Source organism: Erpetoichthys calabaricus, chromosome 4 (genome assembly GCF_900747795.2).
Source record: "Erpetoichthys calabaricus chromosome 4, fErpCal1.3, whole genome shotgun sequence".
In the NCBI taxonomy this organism is placed as follows: domain Eukaryota; kingdom Metazoa; phylum Chordata; class Cladistia; order Polypteriformes; family Polypteridae; genus Erpetoichthys; species Erpetoichthys calabaricus.
In genome coordinates, this window is record NC_041397.2 from 173,897,404 (window position 1) to 173,923,291 (window position 25,888).

Below are 25,888 nucleotides of genomic sequence, written 5' to 3' on the forward strand. Positions count from 1 at the left end.
AGAGACAGATAAAAAAATCAATACGTGCCCTTTGAGCTTTTAAGTATGCGAAGCACCGTGCAGCATACTTAAAAGCTGCACACAGAAGGTAGCAACGTGAAGATAATCTTTCAGCATTTTTAGACGAGCGTCCGTATCGTCTAGGTGTGCGAACAGCCCCCCTGCTCACACCCCCTACGTCAGGATCACAGATAGCGCAAGAGAGAGAGAAAGAAAAGTAAGCTGGGTAGCTTCTCAGCCATCTGCCAATAGCGTCCCTTGTATGAAATCAACTGGGCAAACCAACTGAGGAAGCATGTACCAGAAATTAAAAGACCCATTGTCCTCAGAAACCCGCGAAGCAGCGAAAAATCCGCGATATATATTTAAATATGCTTACATATAAAATCCGCGATGGAGTGAAGCCGCGAAGGGCGAAGCGCGATATAGCGAGGGATTACTGTATATTGATTCGCGTGTCTATATCAGTGGTTCCAGTACGTTTGTTATTGGTTTGTGAGTGAACTGCATTGGTTTTCGGTTGTATGTTATCGGTTTGCGTATGAACTATATTGGCTTGCGTTCTGTGCCGGTCTAACGATGGATTTGTGTATGCACTATATTGGTTTCATGCACGTCTTATACTGGTTTCATGTGGGTAACATATTGGTTTTGCGCTTGAACTCTATTGGTTGTATGTGTGTTCCATGTCGGTTTCTCGTACGAAACATACTGGTTTGCAAACGAACACTATTGCAACTCTGTGTATGAACTATATCGGTTCTGCGTACGAACTATATTGGTTGTTCACGTGATCTTCAGTGAAAATGGGCGGGGCAAGAAACAGGAACTCAGGGGCCGGTAGTGTCATGGAGCATGTAGAGAAGCTGACAGGAGACAGATCTGGGTTTACTTTAAACAGTGCAGTATTTTTTTCCACACAGAAGGTTTGGGAAAGGACTTGGTGGTAATTATTACTATTTAATAGAATCTGCCATTGAGTGTGTAATGAACACAAAGCTGAAGTTAAGTACGTATTTGGTCGTCTTTTTATTCGCTTCCAGCTACATGCTCGCTTGCAACCCGCGACTGTACTTTTTCACACAGCTTTTGCAAGCTAGTTACTTATTCTAAAGGAAAAATATTATACATTTACGACTGATGCCTTTATCCAGTATAACATTTAGTTACTACTGGTTACATTTCTTATGCCCAGCGATCCCACACCGTGCCGCCTATTCAGGTGAAGTGACATGCTCATGGTCACACAGTGTCACTATCAGGACTTTAACCGAGAAATGTAGGATTTAGAGGACAAAGCCCTTACCACAATGCCCCAATGCTTGCACATCTGCAATGTGTATATTATTTGACATAATATAATCTTGTCCAGGACAGATTCCTTTGTTAAAGTTGAGTGTAACATTTTCAACCCGTTCAAGAGCTAAATCTGGGATATTTATTCTTTCAAATAATGTATCAGTTTGCAGATTAATGTACACGCTGTATAATATTTTACCATGCACTTAACATTGAAGAAGAAGCTGGTTTGTGAATAAGTAGCTGACTACAAGCATATGTGTAGCTAGGAGTGTATAAAAAGCCACCTGAATGTGTACCTAACTTAAGTCCTGTGATAATTTCAGATGTTAAACGTTAATCATCACCAAGCCCTTTCACAAACATTAAGTGGCATACAAAAGTATTCAATCCTCTTGAAAGTCATAATTTTCTGCAAGACAAAAGATTTATACACATTTATTCATTCAGTATTTTTCTTATGCTGTGACAAAACATTTCCAAAGACAAAATAAACCATTTTCTGTAGACGTTTAACTGAAGAAGAAAAACTCCAAAGTTAATGTTTGCATAGGTATTTAAACCTCTGTGCTTTGGAAGCTCCATCATTACACCAATGACAAATTAATTACAAAGGTGACAGTCGTTTAACAGTCATAATTAAACATGATGAGGTGCTACTTGTGAGTCCTTTCTGTCTCTCTGGATATAAACAGCCCCCTTTGTAAGGGCCGTAATCTTTGGTGGACAGTCACTACAAAAATGAAAACAAAGGAGCATTCTACTGATGTGAGAAACAAAGTTATTGAAATGCACAAGACTGGGAATGACTATAAAAATATCAAGAGTTTGAATGTCCCATTGCGCACTGTTGCATTCATCACCAGAAAGTGGAAGGTTCATCAAAGTACACAGACTCTGACTAGAACAGGCTGTCCCTCAAAACTCAACATCAGAGTGAGACATCAACTGGTGGGAGAGGCTACTAGAAATCCAACTGTCACTCTCAGACGTCTGCGATGATCTTTAGCTGGAGTAAAGGTGCTGGGGTCCACAATGTCAAGAGTTCTCCATAAAACAGGCTTCTATGGGAGGGTAGCATGAAAGAAGCCATTCCTTAAGAAGGTCCACATAAAACAATGTATGGCGTTTGCCACAAAGCATGAGAAAGACCCAGTTAAAATGTGGGAGAAGGTTTTATGGTCATATGAGACCAAAATAGAAGTTTTTGGACAGACGTAAGAGGTATGTGAAGTGTAACACTAACATTGCCCAGGCCTCAAGAAACAACATTCCTACAGTGGAATATGGTGGTGGCAGTCTCATGCTATGGGGATGTTTTTCATGTGCTGGGTCTGAGAATCTTGTCAGAGTTGAAGGGACAATGGATGGACACATATACTGCACAATTTTGCAAGAGAACTTGTTCCAGTCTGCTATGAAAGCTCAGGAGACGATTCATCTTTCAACATGATAATGACCTTAAGCATTAGGACAATGTGACACTGGGATAGCTCAAAAACAGAAAGGTGAATGTTTTGGAGTGGCCAAGTCAAAGCCCTAAGCTTAACCCTGTTGAGAATCTGTGGCACTGTTTGAAAACTGCTGTTCAGAGGTGCCATCTCACCGACATAGAGGGTCTCTAGAAATCCTGCCAAGAAGAAAGGGGCAGAATCACTCCTGAGCAGTGTGCAGAACTGGGGCCTACTTACAAAAGAACGAAGGCTGTTACGGCAGCAAAAGGGTTCTTGACAAAGTATGAATGTTTTGGGCTTGAATACTTAATGCAAACATCAACTTTGGAGTTTTTCTTCTTCAGTTAAATATCTACAGAAAATGGTTTATTTAGAAATGTATTGTTACAGCACAAGAGTTCACATTAAAAAGAATGAATAAATAAACGTGGAAAAATCTTTTGTCATACAGAAAATTAGGATGACTTTTAAAGTGATTGAATACTTTTGCATGTCACTGTTTGTTTCTGAAAGGGCTTGGTGGTTATTATTTTTAACAGTATTTTCCCGTAATTCTGAAATATTCACGGGGCTGACGTGAGGTGCACATTCTGCTGGCTTTTTATTCAATCTTAGCTACATCCAGTATATGCTTGCAGTCAGCTACTTATTCATACAGCTTTTGCACACCAGCTTCTTATTCTAACAACATGGCAAAAATATTCTACAGCATGTACATTAATCAGAATCATTACAAACTGATCAATTATTTGAAAAAATAAATATTCCACATTTTGGTTCTGCACAGGTCAAAAATGTTAAACACAACTTTAATTTAACAAAGGAATCTGTCTTGTCACAAAACTGTGAAAATTAAGGTGGCTGAACGTGATTTAACACTTTACAGTGCCCATGATAGCACAGTAAATCCTATTTATCAGATACTGGAGTGGAAATACGTAGGTACTCGTACCTGGCAGGGCAAAAATCGGCTGCATCTTAAAAAACGCATATGCCTTGTCACAAAACTGTGAAAGGTAAGGTGGCCCAATATGATGTAACTCACATATACTGGTCCTAAATATGGAACATTTAGCTTTTCAAAGAATGGACACGATCATATCATGTCAAATAATATGCACGTTGCAGATGTGCAAGCAGTCGGGCATTGTGGTTAGGGCTTTGTCCTCTAAACCCTACATTTGGGTTCAAGTCCTGATAGTGACACTGTGTGACCATGAGCATGTCACTTCACCTGTCTAGGCGGCACGGTGCGGGACCGCTGGGCATCAGAAATGTAACCAGTAGTAACTAAATGTTATACTGGATAAAGGCGTCAGTCGTAAATGTAGAATATTTTGCCTTTAGAATAAGTAACTAGTTTGCAAAAGCTGTGTGAAAAAGTACAGTCGCGGGTTGCAAGCGAGCATGTAGCTGGAAGTGAATAAAAAGACAACCAAATACGTACTTAACTTCAGCTTTGTGTTCATTACACACTCAATGGCTGATTCTATTAAATAGTAATAATTACCACCAAGTCCTTTCCCAAACCTATCGTGTGGAAAAAAATACGGCGCTGTTTAAAGTAAACCCAGATCCGTCTCCTGTCAGCTTCTCTACACGCTCCATGACACTACCGGCCCCTGAGTTCCTGTTTCTTGCCCCGCCCATTTCCACTGAAGATCACGTGAACAACCAATATAGTTCGCACGCAGAACCGATATAGTTCATACACAACATTCCAATAGTGTGCGTTCGCAAACCAGTATGTTTCATACGCAAAACCGATATAGTGCACACATAAATCCAGCATGTTACTTTCACAAAGCCGGCATAGTACGCACACACAAAACCGGTAGAAGACTGACAAGGACTCAATGTAGTGCATACACAAAACCAGTAGCGTTCATATGCGAAACCGATATATTACCCACGTGAAACCAGTATAGTGCATATGAAAAACCAGTGCTATACGTAAGCAAACCAGTAGTATACGAACACAAACCAATATAGTTGATACGCAAACCGATTGCATACGCACGCAAACCAATGCAATTCCCTCACAAACCGATAGCAAACGCACGTGAACCAGTAATAAAGTTCAATTCAATATAGTTCATATGAAAACCAGTGCTATGCATATACAAACGGATATAGTTCACGCACAAACCGATAATATACGGACACGAACCAATATAGTTCATATGAATGAAACCAGTATTGTTCGCACGCAAACCAATTAAGTATGCACGCAAACCGATAGTAATCATCCATAAACCAATAATGTTCATGCGTAAACCAATACTTTACGTACAAAAATATATGATTTTTGGCATGTTTGGCCCCTCATATTAACATACGCATCTACGACGTACTGTTGGAATAGTTTGCCGCTGGAGTGCGGCAAATGTATTCCTCATTGCTAATCTGTACTCGTAAAATTGGCATTCAGTAAGCCTTATTCGCTCGGCGGTTCTTTTATCGGGAACATGTTGTAAATCTTTGTGCCAGCCAATGTCTCCGTATGGGAATAAAAGTGGGTAAACCATAGGATCGCAATTCATATTGAGCGTGGGAATCTGTTTACAGCAGTTGCCTATGGGATAGACGCAAATGTTCCTTTCAGCAGGCGTTTCGCCATCTTCTCCGACGAAAATCGCTGCAACATCGGTGTGACATGTCGGGGCATTGTATCGTCATAAATCCTGCCTAGGGTTTCCTTGAAAACCATTCGTATAGATGCTGTTGGATTGGATTGTGCGATTTCATGAATGTGTTTGTATGATTTAGCGAAGGGGTTGATGGTTCTGAGCATGGAATCTAGCTGGAGAAGTACATTTTCACTGCATACAGAGTTTGCTTTATTTTGTAAGCATACTTCAGTAGCTTTCGCTGTGTAAAAAACATACAACTGTCCATATCCTGGAGAGGTAGAAGTGTTAGCGTATAGTGGAGAGATTTGGTGATAAATTTGCCTGTGTATTTTAAAACAGTATGGTCCGTGGCCAGGAGGTTGAGTTATCTGTGCAGCCATGGAAGCAAACGCTAGAGAAGAGTTGTATTCTCGAATGTGTTCACGACAATTTTTAGCTTCTGATGTTTGCTGTTAAAGAAGCTGTTGTAAAGACACAGGTGGCTCCCGCAAAGGTGGTAAAGCTACTTTACCGTTGTGGCAGCACCTCGAGTACTTGTTGGATGTATTACGCTCAGCAGGCCAATATAGTGCAGGAGATGGAAGAGAACGAATAGGAATCGAGAAATGCCGTGTCGGTGGGACTGGTTTTGAGGTGGAAGCAGGACGAACCAGAAGAGAAATATATAGGAGATCATTTGCATTTATACATTTTGCTGATTATAATGAGAATACAATTTCAAGACTGACATAAGACAGACTATAAGATTATGATGGACAAAGGGGTACCACGGGAAGAGAAAGCAGGGATGCCAAAGTGCAGGTAGAAATATATAAAGTAAATGGAGACTGAAGGAAAGGGGTTTGACTGGGAAGGAGATGCATGATCAAGTTGTAAGCAGTAAATTGACCAGGCACATCAACCCCACACAGAAGTGAAAAAAGATCAAGTACGAGTAGTAGTTCAGTATTCTTAATTAGGTTTTGCTATCTTTCTATAAAAGATGGTTATTTCTGCTTTCTTCAATGAATCCTGAACACTGTTCACCTGGTGTCTTGTAAAAATCTTTCACACACTGCATGGCCATTTTGGCTCTGGTCTACTATAAAAGTCCCTAAAGTGAGATAAAGCAGAAGGCAGTCAAGCCAGTCATTCTCAAACACGCTTAATCCATTTCAGCAGCCCGGGGTATGCCCTATCCAGCAGCCCTGCACAAGGTCCTAATTAAAACCTTTGAACAAGTAAAATGTATAATTCATAAAAGCCTTACACATTCCAACATGCAAAATGCAACCATTTAACAATGCATAGTATGCATTTTGTTGGATGTCTCATTTTTAATGAGAAACTGAAGTTAACTGAATGCTTGCAGCACTGTCTTTTGACTGGATCAGTTTTACAGCAACCACAGTATTCCTACAAGTCTAACATTCAATAGAAACTTCAAATTTGGCAAATTTCAGATGCAATCAAATTTTCTTTCCAATGTTCCATACTTACACACTGAACTTTAGTTGCAAACTTCTTTTGTTCTTGACCTCTGCCCATTTCATTTCAATTTTCCCTCTCTCCTCCCAGTCCTTGAACCTTACTTTAAGTTTCTATCACCTCTTATCTGGTTTAAGAAGAAAACATGGATTCATGACAGAAGACAAGTTTTCCTTGCTTGAACGTGCAGGGTTTACTTTTTAACTTACACAAAGTAATAAACATGTAATTTGCTATAAAAGATAAGGAAAAGAGAAAACAGTGATTCTTATATGAAGTTATGTTCATTCAAAAACAAACTACCTTTGTAGCAAGAACAAATGGAAACAGTTTTTTTTTACTGGTGTATATTATATTATACCTTTCTTTTCTTTATCATTTTATTTTTTAAAATTACATTTAGGACTTATTGTTGACAGTCTATGTAAAATGAGACCCCTTATAATTTATTTAGAATATTGTTGACTTTTTGATATATCGCTTATACGTAGATGATTTATTTTAAATGGCATATCCAGAAGACATGCATAATGTAAAACCAATAAAAATTGAGTTAGTTCACAAACTTAATTGTATTTAACAGATGTTCCTGGTAAATTTTCATTTCAGTTTTTTAGGGACTTCTAACGTATCTCATAATAAAAAAAAAAATCTAATTAAAAATTTGGGATAACTAGGCAGAGTGATAATTTACAAACACGGGATAATTAATTTTACCAAACTTAAATATTACCGTGTAATAATTTCCTTGTCATTTAATCCATCAAACATATTTTCTTTATTAAGGTGCACATTACTTGCTTTCTAAAACATAAACAAAGAGCTGGCATAGAAACACAGTCCTATAAAAGACACAGTGGGAGTCGGACCAAGAAAGTATGAGATGGGGTTGGCTGGGAAGTGACACCAACTTGGGTTTCAAAGCTACCTAGACACAAATATTATATGAGCTTAAGGGTTAGGAGGAGTGTCATTGATCAGATGAAAGCACCCTTGGGTGCATAGACATTCAGAGTAAAAGAGGTAAGAGGGTCCGAGTTTTGGTGTAGTCACAGGCAAGTGTGTGAAACAGCCCATCTGGTACACATAACTTATTGTGCAAGGCCCATGGGGCAACAAATTTCTTTTTTTTAATCTGTTTTTTACTTTGCGCCAAACCTCAAGTGTATTGTAATTTCAAGGTTTTCGAAGTGCATGCCAAGTTCACTTACTCCACATTTTACACTCCCCTCCATAATACTTTGGACAAAGACACATTTTCCCCTCTGCTCCAGTTTAAAATTACAAATCAAACAATTTTAGATGTGATTAAAGTGCACACTGGAGACTTCAACAGTATTTGCATACATTTCGGTCAACGCCATGTAAAAATGACACCACTTTTAAATGGCAGGTACAGTAAATTAAAGCAGTCAAATTTAGTACTTTGTCTATATTCATAGACATCACCAGGCACTGAAGATCTTCTCTGGTTTTATGTTAAAACTCTAATGCAGCCATCTTCAGGTCCTGCTTGCTGTGGGGGCTTGTGCCCTTAAGTTTTTTCTTTAGCACGTGCAAGGCATGCTCAACTGGACTTAAATCAGGTAACTGGCTTGGTCGTTCAAAATTCTTCCAATTTTTTAGCTTTGAAAAACTCCTGTGTTGTCTTAGCAGTTTGTTTGGGATCACTACCTTGTTGTACAATGAGGCTCCATCCAATGGTGGCATTTATTGCAAATTTAGCAGATGTTTCTATACATAATTCATTTAATGAAGTGTGCAAGTACCTATGGCAGCCATACATGCCCTAGCCATAAAACCTCTCAACACCATGTTTAACAGGGCAGTTCCCTATAATCTCCACACTTTGTCCTCACCATTTCTTTGTTAAAGTTTCATCTTTATCTTGTCCGTCCACACAACTTTTTTCCAGAATTATGCAGGCTCTTTTAAGTACTTTTTTGTAAACTGTAATCTGGCCATCCTATTTTTGTGGCTAATCAGTAGTTTGAATCATGCAGTGTGGCCTCTGCATTTCTGTTCATGAAGTCTTCTGTAGATAGTAGTCTCTGACACATATACATGTGTTTTCTGGAGACTGTTTCTGATCTATTGGATAGGTGTTTGGGTTTTTTTCTTTACCATAGTGAGAATTAATCTCTCATCAGCAGAGGAGGTGTGCCTTGGCCTACAAGTCCCTTTGTGATTATTGAGCTCACCAGTGCATTCTTTAATGATATTACAGACAGTTGATTAGAGTATTCCTAAGGTTTTACCAATGTGTTGAATGGTTTTATTCTTTCAGCTGCATCACGGCCTCTTCAACTTTAATTGGCACAGCTCTTGTCATCTTGTTGAAGAAGAGATACTACAGACTCCAAAGATTGTCTGTAAGCAGAAGCAAGCTTAGGGTATCTTACCTAGACTAATGCATAATGAAACGCACCCAAGTAATCACAAATACCAGTGACTCCATGTCCCAACCATTATGTTGTCCTGAAAAGGGGAGACCATGTATAAAATGTGTTATAATTTCTACATGATGCAACCAAAATGTATTTAAATACCCTTAAATGAAAGCCTGCCATGTGCACAAAAATTTGAATTGTTTACTTGGTAATTTTAAACTGTTGTGCAGAGGGCTAAATCAAGAAAAAAAAAAGTGTCTGTATCCCAAACATTATGGAGCACTCTGTATATGAAATGCTTTTAAACAAGCATGTCTGTACATTTAAAAGTTTGCACTAGTTTATTTGTTTATATTTTACCACAAGTGCTCTAAACTTTCATAACAAAATGGTTACATTTTAGTTTTTGACTAGGCACTCTTCCAAGACACGGTAAAATATTACATTATGATCATGAGCTCATAATGTAGCCTCTGAATTCTATACTTACTGAACTTCCCAATTAACATATATTTTCATGTCATTAAAATATCTAAAATCTGATTGTTTGGACATGCAAGTACTAAAATAGCTATGTCCAGAATTTCCAAAATAATTCCACTTAATGAGCTATAAGATCAAAAAAATATTAAATACTTGTCCCCAAATAGAAAAGTTGTAGCAGGAAAACACAATGAAATTCCGGGGACATGACCGTTTTATTACTCTAAACTACAAGCAATATACTTTAACACCCTCCCAAATTCCGGGGACATGACCGTCTTATTACTCTAAACTACAAGCAATATACTATAACACCCTCCCCTGCAGACCACACATTTCTTGCTTCTAAGCAATACTTTTCAATTAACTGAGGAGTCACAATTGTAAAACAGATGTATACAGTACACCTTTGGATAAAAGGACCTTCAGAAACTCTAAGCTCAGACCCAGTTTGTGCAGAATACAAGCATTTTGCCTCCAGTTCTTCACCCTCTACAGCCTTCCTCTCAATACCCACAAGTAACCTAGTAATCTAGGTGACATTAAATTAGCTCAGGAAGAATTAGTTTATTCTGCACATGAACATGCCCTGTGGTGGAATAGTGGCTAAACCACGGTTGGTTTCTGACTTGCGCCTGATGTTGCCAAGATAGAATATGCCTTCTCATGATTGCAAGTCTGGTTTAAGTGGTTTCATTAAAAGGAGATATTGCTTGATTTATACCCGTAGCTTAGAAATAATTATGTTACTGCATATTTGTGTACCTAAAGTATGCTGCAATCAACTTAATGGCACGTCATAATAATTGTCTCTCTGATGTAGATAATACAAAAAATGCATTAGGAAAAGTAGCAACTGTTTTCCCAGTACTAATAGTAATCTGTTGTGTCATTCTAACATATGAACAGGCCATTGATGTTTAGGACTCATCAAGAAATGTATTCATATAGTATTGTACTATAACAATACTGTTGTAAAATGCAGGACTTTGAGTGGGGTAAATTAAAAAAAATTGCACAAATTTCACCACTGAACATTAATTATTATGCTGCATTTTTGGTAAAAAGAATACTGAGAACACTAAGTGCTGTTGTTTAATAAAGCACTAACAAATCAGTGCCGATAAATTACAAGAATGCAGCACTTCAACGGTCAGGATATAATGTTTTTATGCCAGTGTTGTGGGGATATCATATAATGATGGGGCAGCATTTTTACTACAATTTTATAGGACAATGGTCAAGGGAGACCAGAGGGGTGTCTGTTAGTTCTATGGTCCTGGTTGGTTAGTAATACTTGAGCTTCATGTCTATGCTGACTTTGGTAAGCTTTTTGAAGAACTTAAAACAATTTGGTCACTCTTACATGGAACAAATTGTCTTTAAAATTTAAGTGCATTTTTATCATCAATTTTACGCAAAGTTGCTATACTAGAAAGGAAAAAGGATGATTACTTAGTGTCCCGTTTGTAATCAAAATCTTTATTTCTCATGTTAATTAAGCATCTCAAAAGCAGACGTATTGTTATCCCAAAAAACAAATACTGGTAAACAAGAATTGTTTTCATCATTTTATTCCCATATATTTAATTTCTCTTCCTTAGTCATCAAAACAGTGCAAACTTGTAAACATTACAAAAAGTTTAAGTACAAACAACATGCAGAGATTCAAGGAGAGTGTAAGATCAGGCAGTTCCCTTATTTTCCAGCTGGTGCAGCTTTCTTCTTAACATGTTATAGTTTTCCTTGGTCCCCGGCGTTGTGGGGTCAAGTTGTAAAGAGTGCTCATAGTGTTTCTTGGCCAAGTCAAGTTTCCCCCAGCGATGATAGAGCACAGCTGTAACAGCATTAGAGAGTTAACCCAGACCATTTATCAGACAATAATCATGTCAGGCAATGCAACAGTACCACGGAAAGCAATGCAAACACACAGTACTGCTTGATATTCAGTAGAAAATGAACAGCACCACAAAGCTAACTGGTATTTTGTACCATTCAACTCATATCACACGATTTAATTTCAGAAAAGAAACTAAACAGAGAAACTTGTTAATCAAGTATATTACTTTGTTGTTTTCATATTTTTCAATTTTTTTCTCACATTCATAAATTTCTTAACCTAAATAAACAACCATTTCTGAAAACTCAGATGGAACCTGTGCATTGTAAGAATGTTATTACCTTAATTACAATACAATATTTTTAAGCCTGATTTATTTAATTTTAATCAAAAATTGTTGGATAACAAAGATCTTTATCTGTGTAGTTTGTAATTTATACAAAAATTTTGCTAGTAATGTAAATATTGCTTTCAAGGTTTTTATTTCTAATACTTTAGTCTCTAAATCTTTCCTGAGAAATATAGTATCGAAGGTTTCTGCAGTTGTTGATACTTAAAATTTTATGACCATTAAATGTCATATCAAAGGAAAAATACAAAATGACGGGAACAGTGAAAGACCTCAACATAAACATTTTCTTGCTTTACAATTACACTTGCAAACAAATAAAATGAGCAAGTTCCAAATGAATACATGTGCAACAAAAAGCCAAAAAATGTTGCCAAATTATTGTAAAAAGAAATACCTGCACCTTATATAAAAAATCAGTACAAGAACTAAGAAAGGAATGAGATGAAATACAAAAGACACTTGCAGGCACTGTTCTAAAACATGTGTTCTACTATTACTGTTGTCTTATTCTGAAAGTACTAAATGAGAATTGTGAAAAGATGAATTTTGCATAGGTTTTTCTTCTGAAGCATTAGCACTTTAAAAGTACAGCAAATCAGTGCATGCTGAGGAATGCATTTACAGAATCTTAGTGATTCCCTTTGACAGAATGACCCTTGCTTCCAGGAGACCGAGTTTCCTTTATTTCAAGTTGTCACAAAATGAATATAATTTAATGTCTTCCCAACCCTTATTTATAGGCCAGTCCTGACAGTTTATTACACTGCTCAATTTTACTATCTGCTTCACAGTGGTTTTTTTTTCCACCTAAGCATACTGTATTACCTTTACTGTCTCAGCTACTGTGTAACTATATTTGTAACTATATATTGAAAGGTGTACCCCGACCTTCAGCAAGCCTCTCAGTATGCAGCATCTGCGTTCCTCTTTCTAATAAAGCAGTATGAATCAAAGTCAATTTACACTCCTGAGGTTAAATCCAGATGCTTTGAATGTCCCGGCCTTGTACTTTTTATCACCTCAAAAATAACTCAACCTTGATAGACAAATCTCTGCACCAATTGTCAGCTAAAAGATTGGTCTAAGTGCACCTATGAAACCAATAGCAAAATGTACAAAATATTTACTTTACAACCCAGTGTTGTCACTAACTCCCCATTCTCTCTACATCAGCTCAGCCTCGGTTCAGCTTCATCTCTAGGGCAAAAAATCCTCTTGTCTAGGGTATGGCCTGCAATAATAGGCTGGAATGATCCTTCCACTCCAAAGAGGTTATCTAGTGCCAGACTTCAGCAAAAAAAGAGTCCATAACAGAATTTGGATTGGGTGCCACACTGAGCCGAGCTTTGATAAAGGATGGTGTTGCACAAAAGCAAATGAGTGTATGGAAAAGCTAAATATTTGTGTTGCTGAAGAGTTAACTTATCACCAACTCCAAGCAAATGTATTTTATGATAGAAGGGGAGAATCACTGTGAAACATTAAATACTGTACCTGCAATACAGTCAGCCACCACAAGATGTGACCAAACTCTGAAAGACCCTTGGATAAAGAAGCACACTTTCTTTCCATGTATGCCAGTGAGCATCTCTCCATGGGCCTTGTAGAGCTCAGTAAATGCCAGTCTCAAATAAATAATATTTTCTTGTGAAATTCTTTCTACAAGAATTAAATGCCGGAAATAATATACACAAGATTTTAATTTGTTCATAAGAGCAAATGACAATAAATAATGTTCGGTCAGGTTTTTGTATTGTGTTACACATTTATTATCTCGCATCTGCACATACGTGCATATGCTCATCTTCTATAACTCATGTATTATGAATAAACTATTGTTTATTACAGCTAGTATGTTTGGGTTGGTTTTTGAAACAGTCATTTCAGAGTCAGAAATCAGAATATTAATGTTTTTAATATATCCTTTGCCAATTTTATAAACTCTCATCACATAATTCTGGCATTCTTACCTGGATGCAAGTGAGACATCCCACACTGGAAAAAAAAAACTGACAATGGTGTTACTGATATGAATGCTTAAGTTTTTAACTTGGACAGCAACACTGACAACAAAAATATGCTTTTGTTTTGGGCAAATCGCTAGCTAGTGTGACTAGGTAGAAAAAGCAATAAAAGTACCTGCATCCATAGTACTGTAATTTTCTGCAAGAGTATAATAACATTCGGAAATCTCATTATACAAAAGCATAAAATATTGATTTTAGCTACAACTATAACTAAGAAGTGGAAGATGCACTTTGAGGCAATCATAAGTGCAACAGATGTGTCTTTCTTGAAACTGGCTGTGGCAAAAATAGTGGGACAGACTTAATTTCTCTGGCTGGGGTTACCACTTTGAATTAAAAGCTCAGCATTGGCAAGGCTCTGGGGTAGGGATGAAATCTGGATAGAAATGCTGAGAGGACTTAATATTTGGAGGGCATCTTTATTAACGTATCTCTTCACAGATGCATGGATGTTGGTGGCAGTGCCATGAGACTACGGTGGTGATCTACAATACTTCAAGCTTTATGTCTACCTCCAAAAAGTCACCATTTGTTGGGCTTTTCAACTATCCTTTATGAAAAGGTTTAACAAATTAAAAATTTAAAATTAACAAATCAAGTCATTGTTGATAGATCATAAATGAAGTTTTCATTATCCTTAGCAGGTAAAAATCTTATAAATAAATCACAAGCATCCTCCACATGGTGGTTTTAAACTTTAATGTTTATTGTGTTACTGTTCACAATAGTCTTCTAAAATATTAAAGCCATAAAAAGGCAAGGCATTCCATAGCAAACAAATTATTCAAGAGTAATATTCATGGCTTCATTAGAAATCAACAAAACAGTAAACAATTCATCTAGCCTAGACTAGATCTCCATTGCAGAAAAAGAAAAAAAGGAATGGCAGAAAGCACTTCTGTCTTAAAGAACATCCCAGAAAAGAAATTACAGTATAATTATCAGCTTTACTTCATTAACAAATCAGACTTTTAGAATACAGCTATATTGTAGGATTAAACAAAGATGTAACAATCCAACACTATACTCTTACCTCAATTTATGCTGGCAGACAATTAGCAAGAATACAGGGTGCTCATCCTAATAAAAATAATGCTCTCCACTACAAAAATCAATTCAGATTATGATGGCTATTTTGTGCAAGGGGAAAGGGGAAACCCTTACCTATTATGTCAATATCCTGTAAAAATATCACCATTATTCATTATTTTTCGATTATAATAGTAGTAGCAGTAGAAGTAGTAGTCTTTGTATAGTCACATGTACAGAGTACAGTGAAATCCTTATTTTCAAATCCATTCAACATGCAACACGACTCTGGTCACTTTAAACCTTTGATATATAGTAGTTATTGGTAAACAAACTTTGGAAAAAAAATGATAGAATAAACAAAAATAAAAGGTGTTCTACGTTTACAGCTACGATTATAATTTTACTTCATTACAATGGAGTATGTGCAACTATTGCAGAATATTCACTCTTGATGAATTTAAAAAAAAAAAATGGATCAAATCATGTCCCCACACAAAGAACGTGTTCTCTATGAAACAGTAAGTATTCAATATTGCAATTAAAATTAAGTAGTATAAATAAAACCTACACAATATTCATGTTAGATATACTTAATTAATCAGTTGTTTTACTGAGCAAATAAAAAATAAAATGGTATTACTTTATATCATATTTCTTCCTAGATATAAAGAAGTCCTTACCTAAATTGCCATGGTAATTTGCACCATTTGGATTGAGCTGTAGGGCAGTTAAAAACAGACTTTCAGAGTCCTAAACAAAACAAATTAGGGAAAAGTAACCTTTTGGTGGAAACTCAAATTCACTTAAATAAATTTTTTTTGTGCCATTATGTCACAGAAGTATAGACTGAAATTCAGAAAAAGTTACAATAAGAAAATAAAAAGATATCAAAACATGTTCAACAACAGACTAAAGAAAACATAACACATTTAGCACTTTCTTAATTTTAGTATTTTTTTTAAATTCTACTTATTTCTCCACAATCAAGGTATTTATCAATTTCCTGCATGAAACTGTATTCTAAAGTGAAGCATTTTTTATAAATTATTAAAAAACATTTAGCCTGCTCTTGCCTTTTATATTTATAATAAAGGTGAAGGGGACCAGGGCCTCAACCTGAAAACAAAAGCATTAAAACTTCTAGAACATCTATTTTTCAAGCCAAAACAGTTATCAAATATTGATCAGTGTCCTTGAGATTGCACACATATTGCAAAACAGCACATCCATGTCGTTAAGGGAAAGAAAACTTCAGCCATTTTAAAAGGAGACCGGCTGTGCACTTCACCTTACTGTTTCAGCCCTAAGTGTTGCAGTTTCCTCCAGCGTATACTTTTCACCTCAAAACCAGTGTTATTGACATTATTCAGTGTTGATTCCCAGATGTGAATTGCCAGGTCTGTTCTGTAAATAACTAGACAATAACTACTAAAAAAATTCACACTTAATGAACTCCCACTCACCGTCTTTAACTATGTGGGAGCTTATTTTCTTTTTCCTTTTATTTGATCAAGTTACTAACCTCCTTAGCATTGCATTTTATTCCAAAACAACATTTAAAAAGCATTGCATTATTTTTTGCATGAAAAATTATTTATTAAATCTTAAAGCGTAATAATACTACAAATAATAATAGTAATGATCAATGAAAATAATATGAAATAAACAATACTAACAAAAATAATAACTGTAGTAATACTGCTACTCATGCCAAAACAGTATATAATCTCAAAATGCGTCCCCTGTGTGGTAAATCTTAAAAGCCCGGTGAAAGACACAATCCAACATCACAGTCGGGACAATAATAATGTGCTTCTTTTTTAATTTTCTTCCCAGATTTACCAGGTTTTGAACAGCACAGAGAACAGGTACAAGTTCTACTGTGTTTTTTTTCTGTTGGTGGTATATAATTAATAAAATGTCTACCAATAAGACACTCTGGATTGATCTGCAAAGTGCTGAGTTGACCACGTCTTTTTAGCAGTAGTGTGGATGGTGGACATGTAGTAATGATTTGCTCTACAAGCTGGCATGTAAAGATTGCATGAGATAGTTTCACCAGCTTCTTGTTTGTGTAAGACAAATGCATTATAAAAGCACTGTTCCACCAGATGACTAAATATCTTTTTGTAATATTTCTTTTGTTGCCTCTTCATAATGAGATAGAAAGTCAATTCTTGATCCGTATAATCTATGCCACCCATCGCGCTATTGTAGTTGACCACAGTAACTTTGTAACCTGCTTGTTGACTTTTGCTGCATTATGTACAGTGCTAAGAAGACAAACACCTTTCTTGTCCTTCCATTTCAGAGCAAGCACTTTACCCTTTTGCCAAGCTACAAGCACACCTTGCTTGGCTGCCCCACAAAATCAAATCGATGTAGCACTGGTTTATTTGAAGTAGGGTCAACAGACAGCCAGACGTTAGGGTCACTTCTGGATTCATCAAAATCACTTTCGGGCTCACTGTCCATTTCAGTTTCACCACCTGAGGGCAGATTCACTTCCTCATCACTGCTGATGAGAAACTCCTCAACATCCTCAAAATCATTGCTTGTACCAGTAGCAAGACCGTGCAACACCTGATCTGCTGAAAAACGTTTCTTACGAGACACCATTATTACGGAGGGGGTTACTGATCACACTTACAGGTGAGAGAAGAAGACGCCAGACCCACCTATAACATTGCCCGAGTAATGCTCGGGACTTACACTGACAACACTTTTACAGCCTGAGTGATTCTCAGTTCTAACGCTTACGAAAGACGTACCAGTACAGATGCCAGAGTGAAACTTGGGACTAACGCTTTTAGCATGGTTTGCAGCCCAAGTAATGTTCGGGTCTAATGCTAAGGATGCTATATTAAAACATAACAGCAGATATGAACAACAAACAACCATAAGATAGAAAAGAACCTAATCCAACTCAATTCAGCCCATGTTATCCCATACTGAGGCAAGCACTAAACAGTTTTGATGCCAAGAAGGGGAGAGTTAAAGGATCACAATCAAGACAAAACACTAAAGATTAACAAATGAGAGAAAACAAAGTCAAGGATTTGCAGCAAACCAAGATTTAAACAAATGAGTACCAGCAGTCCAAGTTTCAAAAGAACTGCTGAAGACACCATTCATACACGTGCTGTGGATAATTCAAGGTGTACTAAAATTGCAGACTGAGGACTGTCAGTTGTCCACAGTAACATGCTCTGGTGTTTCCCAGCGGGAAAGCAAGAAGTAATTTGGCTGCCAGGGTACCAAGACAGAATAATTTACATTCCGGAGGTTTAAGCTGAAGCATAAAGAGGTCTAAAATAATAAAAATTTGAGACAACAGAAGATTATTTAAAGAAAGGAAAGAAGATAGTAGGTGACATATGTGGCTCCACAAAGAAAAGACATTAAGTGGCGCTAGAACATGTGGAAAAAGGTGCCAGGTAAACTAAGTGGCCACAATTGACAAAGAGGATTAGAGGTGAGGCCCATCAGATAATGCTTAAGGGGAGTATAATAAAGTCTAAGCAGAATTCTAAATTGGGTGTGCGGATAGCTAGGATGTCTAGAGTAAAACCTACCATTGGAGAAAATAATGCTCCGTGAAGGGTGGGGAGAGGGAGGAGAAGGGATTCTTGACAAAAGAAAAATCAAGGGGAGAGATGTGTAAGGTGCTTTACAAAGTAGAGAGCAGAGGGTAGAAACAGCTTATGGGTTTAGAAAGAAAGAACAAAACAGAGAATACAATAAGTGGTACAAAAGCAAAAAAGGGGGAAATTAAAAGAGCTTGCAAAGACTGGAAGGTCATAAGTTCTGTTAAATAAATCCCCCAGGTCCTTTATCGTACACTGCCAAGAAGGAAACACACATGACCAGCATTCTATTCAGAAGGCAGGGTTATGAAATATGATAGCAACAAAATGATATTTTCCAGAGAATATAAGTAGCTTTTCTGTACAGTGCCAGATGTTTATGGCATAAGACAAGGGCAGATTCTATAGGGCATAATGGAGGAAAGTTGGAAAAGGACTCTGCCATGATCAAACAGGGGTGACGCTGACAGCTCAATGTTATAATTCTGGGTCAGGAAGAGATGTTCCAGCACTCAATCTGTCTGAGACTAGAGTTGAATGCTTACGGTTTGGTTTCTTGAAATTCTACATTAACCTAACTTCAAAACAATATTTAGCAGAAAGGAGAGGTTTCAGCATCGAAATTATAAATTTAAAATGACATACAATATTTATTTTGATACTGTATTTGCTAAATGAGACTGGAAAAATAGAGAAAGTTTGCACCAGTTGTTAGCAGAAGCATTAACATCAGCAAAGATGGAAAATAGTTATTAGGTAAATATCTTGAAGTCACTAGATATGGGGACGACAAGAGGCAGGGTGGCTTGAGAGTACATATCATTGAGAAGCAAAGGAGAAGATTTAGTCAACATGCTGGGACTATTGGATGGGCCATTGCCTAAACAGAAATGGGATAAGGTTATTATCTGACTGGAATTTGAAACTGCAATGGGGGTCAGAAGTTGGTAAATATGGCTGGCAACTGCAAGCAGTTCGAGAAGAAGGTTAATGAGTCAATGAGACAAACAGCCCTGCCAAGCTCCTCTAAAGAAGAAGGGGCACCAAGATGTTTGAATTAAATAAGAAGATGGCACAGAGGGAAAAGTGAAGAGTCTTGTTTAAATTTACAAAACCAATAGAAAAGCCCATTCTGTAGATGACCTGTCATAAGAACTGAAAAGTTCATGTAGTCAAATGCCTTCTCAGCTTTCATGGGAAAGAAAAGCAGCTGGGTTTGAAAGAGAAGGAACAGAATCAGTTATATGTAGAAGTATAGTCATGTTATCAGAGGCTAACCCTGAGTGTATAAGCCAGACTAAGCGAGATGGATTAATTTACCAATGACTTTCTGTAAGCGATGGACCAGAAACTTCTTATACAATTTTGTATCTGAGTTAATGACTGAAAGAGACCTGAAACTCTGATATAATGTAGGGAATTCACCTTGTTTTAAATGTAGAGTAATAAATGCTATATTAATTCAAGGGTTTAAACTGTCTAGGAGAAATGGCTTCACTCACCTCTGAATGGAAGGGATTTTTTCCAAAATTTTGTTTCCAAAATGCAAAAATTACCTTGAGCAGGATCCCCACCATCCACTGAGTGATTTTTTTTTTGTGCTCACAGTCTAGCACCTCTTTAAATTCAACCAGTGAAATGGGAGTATCAGGAAAAGCAGCCTCTTCTGCTGTAAGATATGGGACAGGAAGGTTGTTGAGGAATAATTTGATTTTAGATGAAGGGGAATTAGTTGTTAGTAAATACTAGGTAGTAACCTAAAAATTCATAATTGATTATCTGGGGATCATTTGAAATCAAGCCAGACTTAATGTAGCCAGAAGGTATACAGTAATCCCTCGCTATATCGCGCTTCGCGGCTTCACTCTATCGCGGATTTTATATGTAAGCATATTTAAATATATATCGCGGATTTTTGGCTGGTTCGCGGATTTCTGTAGACAATGGGTCTTTTAATTTCTGGTACATGCTTCCTCAATTGGTTTGCCCAGTTGATTTCATACAAGGGACGCTATTGGCAGATGGCTGAGAAGCTACCCAACTTACTTTTCTCTCTTTCTTGCGCTGACTTTCTCTGATCCTGACGTTGGGGGATTGAGCAGGGGGGCTGTTCGCACACCTAGACGATAGGGACGCTCGTCTAAAAATGCTGAAAGATTATCTTCACGTTGCTACCTTTTGTGCAGCTGCTTCGTGAAGCGACATGCTGCACGGTGCTTCGCATACTTAAAAGCTCGAAGGGCACGTATTGATTTTTGTTTGTCTCTCTCTCTCTCCCTGCTCCTGATGGAGGGGGTGTGAGCTGCCGCCTTCAACTGCTTTGTGCCGCGGTGCTTCGCATACTTAAAAGCCAAACAACCCTATTGATTTGTTTGCTTGTTTGCTTTCCTCTATCTCTCTGACAGACTCTGCACTCCTTTGAAGAGGAAGATATGTTTGCATTCTTTTAATTGTGAGACGGAACTGTCATCTCTGTCTTGTCATGGAGCACAGTTTAAACTTTTGAAAAAGAGACAAATGTTTGTTTGCAGTGTTTGAATAAAGCTCCTGTCTCTCTACAACCTCCTGTGTTTCTGCTCAAATCTGTGACCCAAGCATGACAATATAAAAATAACCATATAAACATATGGTTTCTACTTCGCGGATTTTCTTATTTCGCGGGTGGCTCTGGAACGCAACCCCCGTGATGGAGGAGGGATTACTGTAGTGGCAAAAGTGGCATTTTCCTTGATTCTGAAAGCAAGTAGCCTGTTTGAATGGACAACAGAACAAATCATAGTACAATGAATTCGGCCCTTTGAATTAAAATGGCATTAATATCAGCTCTCGTGTAGCAATCAAATGTTTGTAATGTTTATTGACCTCCAAGGGGTGTACGCTTTCTAGTGATAACAGCTTACATTCAAGCTCCTTTACTCTTCTGAGTTTAGTGCATGCCAAAAACAAGAAAAATGAGACAGCAAATCCCTAAACAAAGCCTTTAATTACCTCTTAAATGGCACTAACATTACCTACAGAGCTAATATTGAACATTAGAAACTCAACTAGTTTGATACCAAAGTTGTTTGTAAAACAATTTGTTTACTCAGCAGAGAGGTACTGAATTTACCAACTCAAGAGTACAGGCTGTACAAATGGAAGATGCAAGTACAAAAGGTTAACTTTGAAGACTTAAGGCCAATGAGACCCATGACACATCTGAAACTAATGAAACAAGGGTACATATTTGAATAACTTATCAATACAAGATTGCAAATTGTGCTGGGAATAGAAAAGAAAAAAAAATAATTCTTCTGCTGAAGAAATGAAGAAACAAAACTAACCAATTAAATTAAGTTCAGCAGCAACAAGGCTCTAACAATCAATGGATTTAGTCCAGAAATTGCTACAATGCTGATCAGAAGCTCAAAGTCAGAGAATTTAAGACAATGGCCAGTAAGGTCGGAGGAGGAGCGATACAGGGTATTAGCCATACACAAAGATGGAGAGTAATTTACAACTTCCTAGCTTTGCCTACAAGTAACAAAATCGACCCAAGCTGTTGATCATCTGATTTCGGGTCCTTAATTTGTAGACTATACCACAGTAGAATAATACCACCACAATTTTAAAAGCAAGCATAGAAAGATGTCACAATCCTGTAATGCTTGTTAATACAATGCAAAACATCTGTAGCCAACAGATACAACATTTATTTATATAGCACATTTTCATACAAACAATGCAGCTCAAAGTGCTTTACATGATGAAGAAAGAGAAAAAAAGACAAAATAAATAATTAAAATTAGAGAACACTAATTAACATAGAATAAACCTCTGAATTAAAGCCACATCCACATGGTGATGACAGAGAAGATATAACAGCAAAAAACAGATACAATGGTCTACTGAGCAGTGGAAAAAGTCATACAGTTTAAAAAAGCTCTTATTATGGACAAACAGATAAGACCATGTATGGCATATACCAAAAGTAGTATATAGAACATGTATGTTTGTTGATACACAGTGGTTCAGGCATGGTATAGATTCAGCAGATTATATCCTAATACCAATAAAGATAAGGCAATCTTAAGTAATTACACTCATCCAATGGAGAAGCATTTCTATACTGATGGCACTGGAATCTCTTAGGGCAATACCCACATCCACAGGGAAAGACAAGCCAGTGAAACACTCTACACAACTACACAAAATGAATACATGTCAGGAGACCTTAACCAAATGAAATGTTAGAAGAGATTCTAAAGCAGTGCATGACAAAGTGCTTTCCACTATCATCATTCAATTACAAAACGATGCATTTTTTATGTAAAAAAAAAGTAGTTGAATTCCTCAAAGTACAGTTCCATTGACACATCTGATGATTGTGTACTGAAGCTGTTTTAATTGCCCAATGCTCTATTTAAAGTTATTTAAGTATTTCCTTTATTTTGTTAGTTACTATTAAATATAAAATAACAATTGGGGAAGAGCTAAATATTTTTTAACCTAAACATGAATGCTCTTACTTGATTTATTGAACATGAAAATTTACTTCACAGTAGAAATCGCTGCTGCTGAAGTATGTGAATTTCCCCTTGGGATTAATAAAGTATCTATCTATCTATCTATCTATCTATCTATCTATCTATCTATCTATCTATCTATCTATCTATCTATCTATCTATCTATCTATCTATCTATCTATCTATCTATCTATCTATCTATCTAAATCAAGTACTACTTGTATAGGGGGGTGTAATGAATTGTATTTTCGTATACAAGTGTTCAATACCTTCTCCATTTTACTTAACACTAGAATTACCAGAGCCTACGAAACAACTCGTAGATCCGTCCCACCTTAAATCGCTTCACACTTCTCCATCAGCGTCTTTTGTCCTGTAAATGTGTCGATAAGCAGCAAACAGCCTGCTATTACATCCCCCACCGGCGCACAGTTTTCTCAGCTCAAATCTGTTTACCTGCGTGTCAGTAGCTTGGAGTTGTATAGAGTGAGAAGTCAAGCAAAATGACTCCTTTTATAAATACTATATCGTTATTTGAAACACATGCATTTCATGTGTGTTCCGTGTCTACAAAGATCTATGTAAACACATTGTTAAAACAGAAACATTTTTCATGCTTTAGTAATAATTGACAAAATGTAGACATGAAGTATATAATGTGTGAAGCCTGAATTCCACATATATCAAAGAAACACTTTCACAACAGGTACAAATATAACAGAATAAATGAGCTTTTATTCAAAAATATAACTGCAAAAAAACAACCCGCGTTCACCTGCGACATTGACACACATTTGAAAAGACAGATTCGGTGGCGCAACGGTATCAGCTGCTGACTTGTAATCAAAGCTTCACAGGTTCGATCCCGGGCGAGTCCATTTTGAGAACTGAGCTGCTCGTGTTCTTACTATTTTAGAATAAAAACTTACATTTGATTCCAGTCTGTAACAGCCAGTGTAATTTATGATACTTGTAAAGGTTAGCTTTGCTTTTTTCTATTCTGTTATTCTCTCAGCCGCGTTCACGTTCCCAACTCCATCCAACTAAACCCCACCCGCAGCATTTGACGCGGCTGTTTTCACATAGACTCACTATAACAGAGGTATACTCAACACATACCGACGATTCTACATCGGATCAAGAATGCACTTTTGCCATCGCTGCACTATGTATATGTACATGGGAAGCTCTGCACTCGTGAGTTTATGCTGTAGATCTGGCTCTTACATACAAAGGATGGTGCATGTGCCTAAAACATTAACATTTATATGTTACTTACATAAAAGCCTGATCCGATGTAGAACCGTCGTCATGTAAGTAAATAACTCAAGGTAAATAACATTCGATTTACCTATTTACGCTGTAGGAAGTAAGTAAATAAATAAATAATGGTAAAGTCTCGAGTGCAGAGCTTCCCATTTATATATACAAAGTACAATGATGGCAAAAGTACATTCTTGATCCGATGTACAACCCTTGTCATGTAAGTAAATAACTTTTAAGGTAAATATGTAAATAACATTAGATCTAGCACATTTTTATGTGATCCAAATAAATAACATCTGAGCTATAGCGCGTCTTTATGTGATCCAAATAAATAACATTTGACATATAGCGCATCTTTATGTGATCCAAATAAAAACATTTGAGCTATAGTGAGTCTTTATGTGATCCAAATAAAAACATTTGAGCTATAGCAAGCTGTTACACGACTGTATGTGATCCAAATAAATAATATTTGAGCTATAGCGCGTCTTTACCTGTTGCGAAAGTGTTTCTTTGATATTTGGACTTTAGGCTTCACTCATTATAAACTTCATGTCTACATTTTGTCAATTATTAGTAAAACATGAAAAACGTTTGTTTTAACGATGTGTTTACATAGATCATTGTAGACACAGAACACACACGAAATGCATGTGTTCCAAATAACGATATAGTATTTATAAAAGGTGTCATTTTGCTTGACTTCTCACTCTATACAACTCCAAGCAATTGACACGCAGGTAAACAGATTTGAGCAGAGAAAACTGTGCGGCAGTGGGGGATGTGATAGTAGACAGCTTGCTGCTTATCAACAAGTTTACAGGACAAAAGACGCTGATGGAGAAGTGTGAAGCGATTTAAGGTGGGACGGATCTACAAGTTTTTTCGTAGGCTCTGGTAATTCTAGTGTTAAATCAACCATGCATATTGAGCCCTGTTAATAAAGAATGGAAGCATTCATATGTAATAGAGGAGATGACATCATTAATAAGTGGCATAGAGAAAACAGAATAGGGCAACAAATGCTAAATATAAAGGGGTGACACACATGAAATAAAAAAAAACAAAGAATGAGGTTTGATATCATGCAAGTGTGTAAGGAAAGGCTCGGTACAAATATAAAACAAAACGACTAATTTCAATTAGTCAAAATACCAGTCATAATTCTACAGTGATTTGCAGTGCATGATGAGAAGTTTTAAGTTGAATTTACACTGAACATGTAACAGGAAAAAAGTACAGTGAGCCTGTTGCAAAATTATCACTAGCAGTGAAAAAGTCTGTATAGTGAATAGATTCTGTTTAGCTCAGTTGGCTAGACAGTTGTTGTTTGCTCTCCGCATAGAGGACAGGAAAAAAATTTGCATATGGATTTGTTTACATTAGTCTACTGTAGGGTCACCAGTTTGTTTTTTTTCTCAGTGTACAAAAACATAATCCATGACTCCAAATTTGGTGGGTGCTTGCTGAGTGGAAAGTAAGCATAAATAAAAACATATAATGGGTTTCCATTTAGAATTGGTTCTTCTCACAATCAAATAACAGATGAAAGG

The 25,888-nt window shown here is 36.9% G+C and overlaps 1 protein-coding gene across 7 annotated transcripts in view; it reads right to left on the bottom strand.

The window, feature by feature from the left end:
• Nucleotides 1–11,284: 11,284 nt before the first annotated feature.
• tmtc4 (transmembrane O-mannosyltransferase targeting cadherins 4) overlaps nt 11,285–25,888 on the bottom strand; it is a 163,196-nt gene continuing 148,592 nt past the window's right edge. For 6 of the 7 annotated variants that reach the window (XM_028799964.2, XM_028799967.2, XM_051926072.1 and 3 more), the window contains 2 exons: nt 15,658–15,727; nt 11,285–11,563 (listed from right to left, as the gene is read on the bottom strand). In XM_028799964.2, the coding sequence (XP_028655797.1) occupies nt 11,412–11,563; nt 15,658–15,727 (222 nt within the window). In that variant the 3' untranslated portion in view covers nt 11,285–11,411. Of the gene's footprint in view, nt 11,564–15,657; nt 15,728–15,886; nt 16,094–25,888 lie in introns of those variants that run through there. The other variant, XM_051926073.1, reaches the window with a different exon arrangement.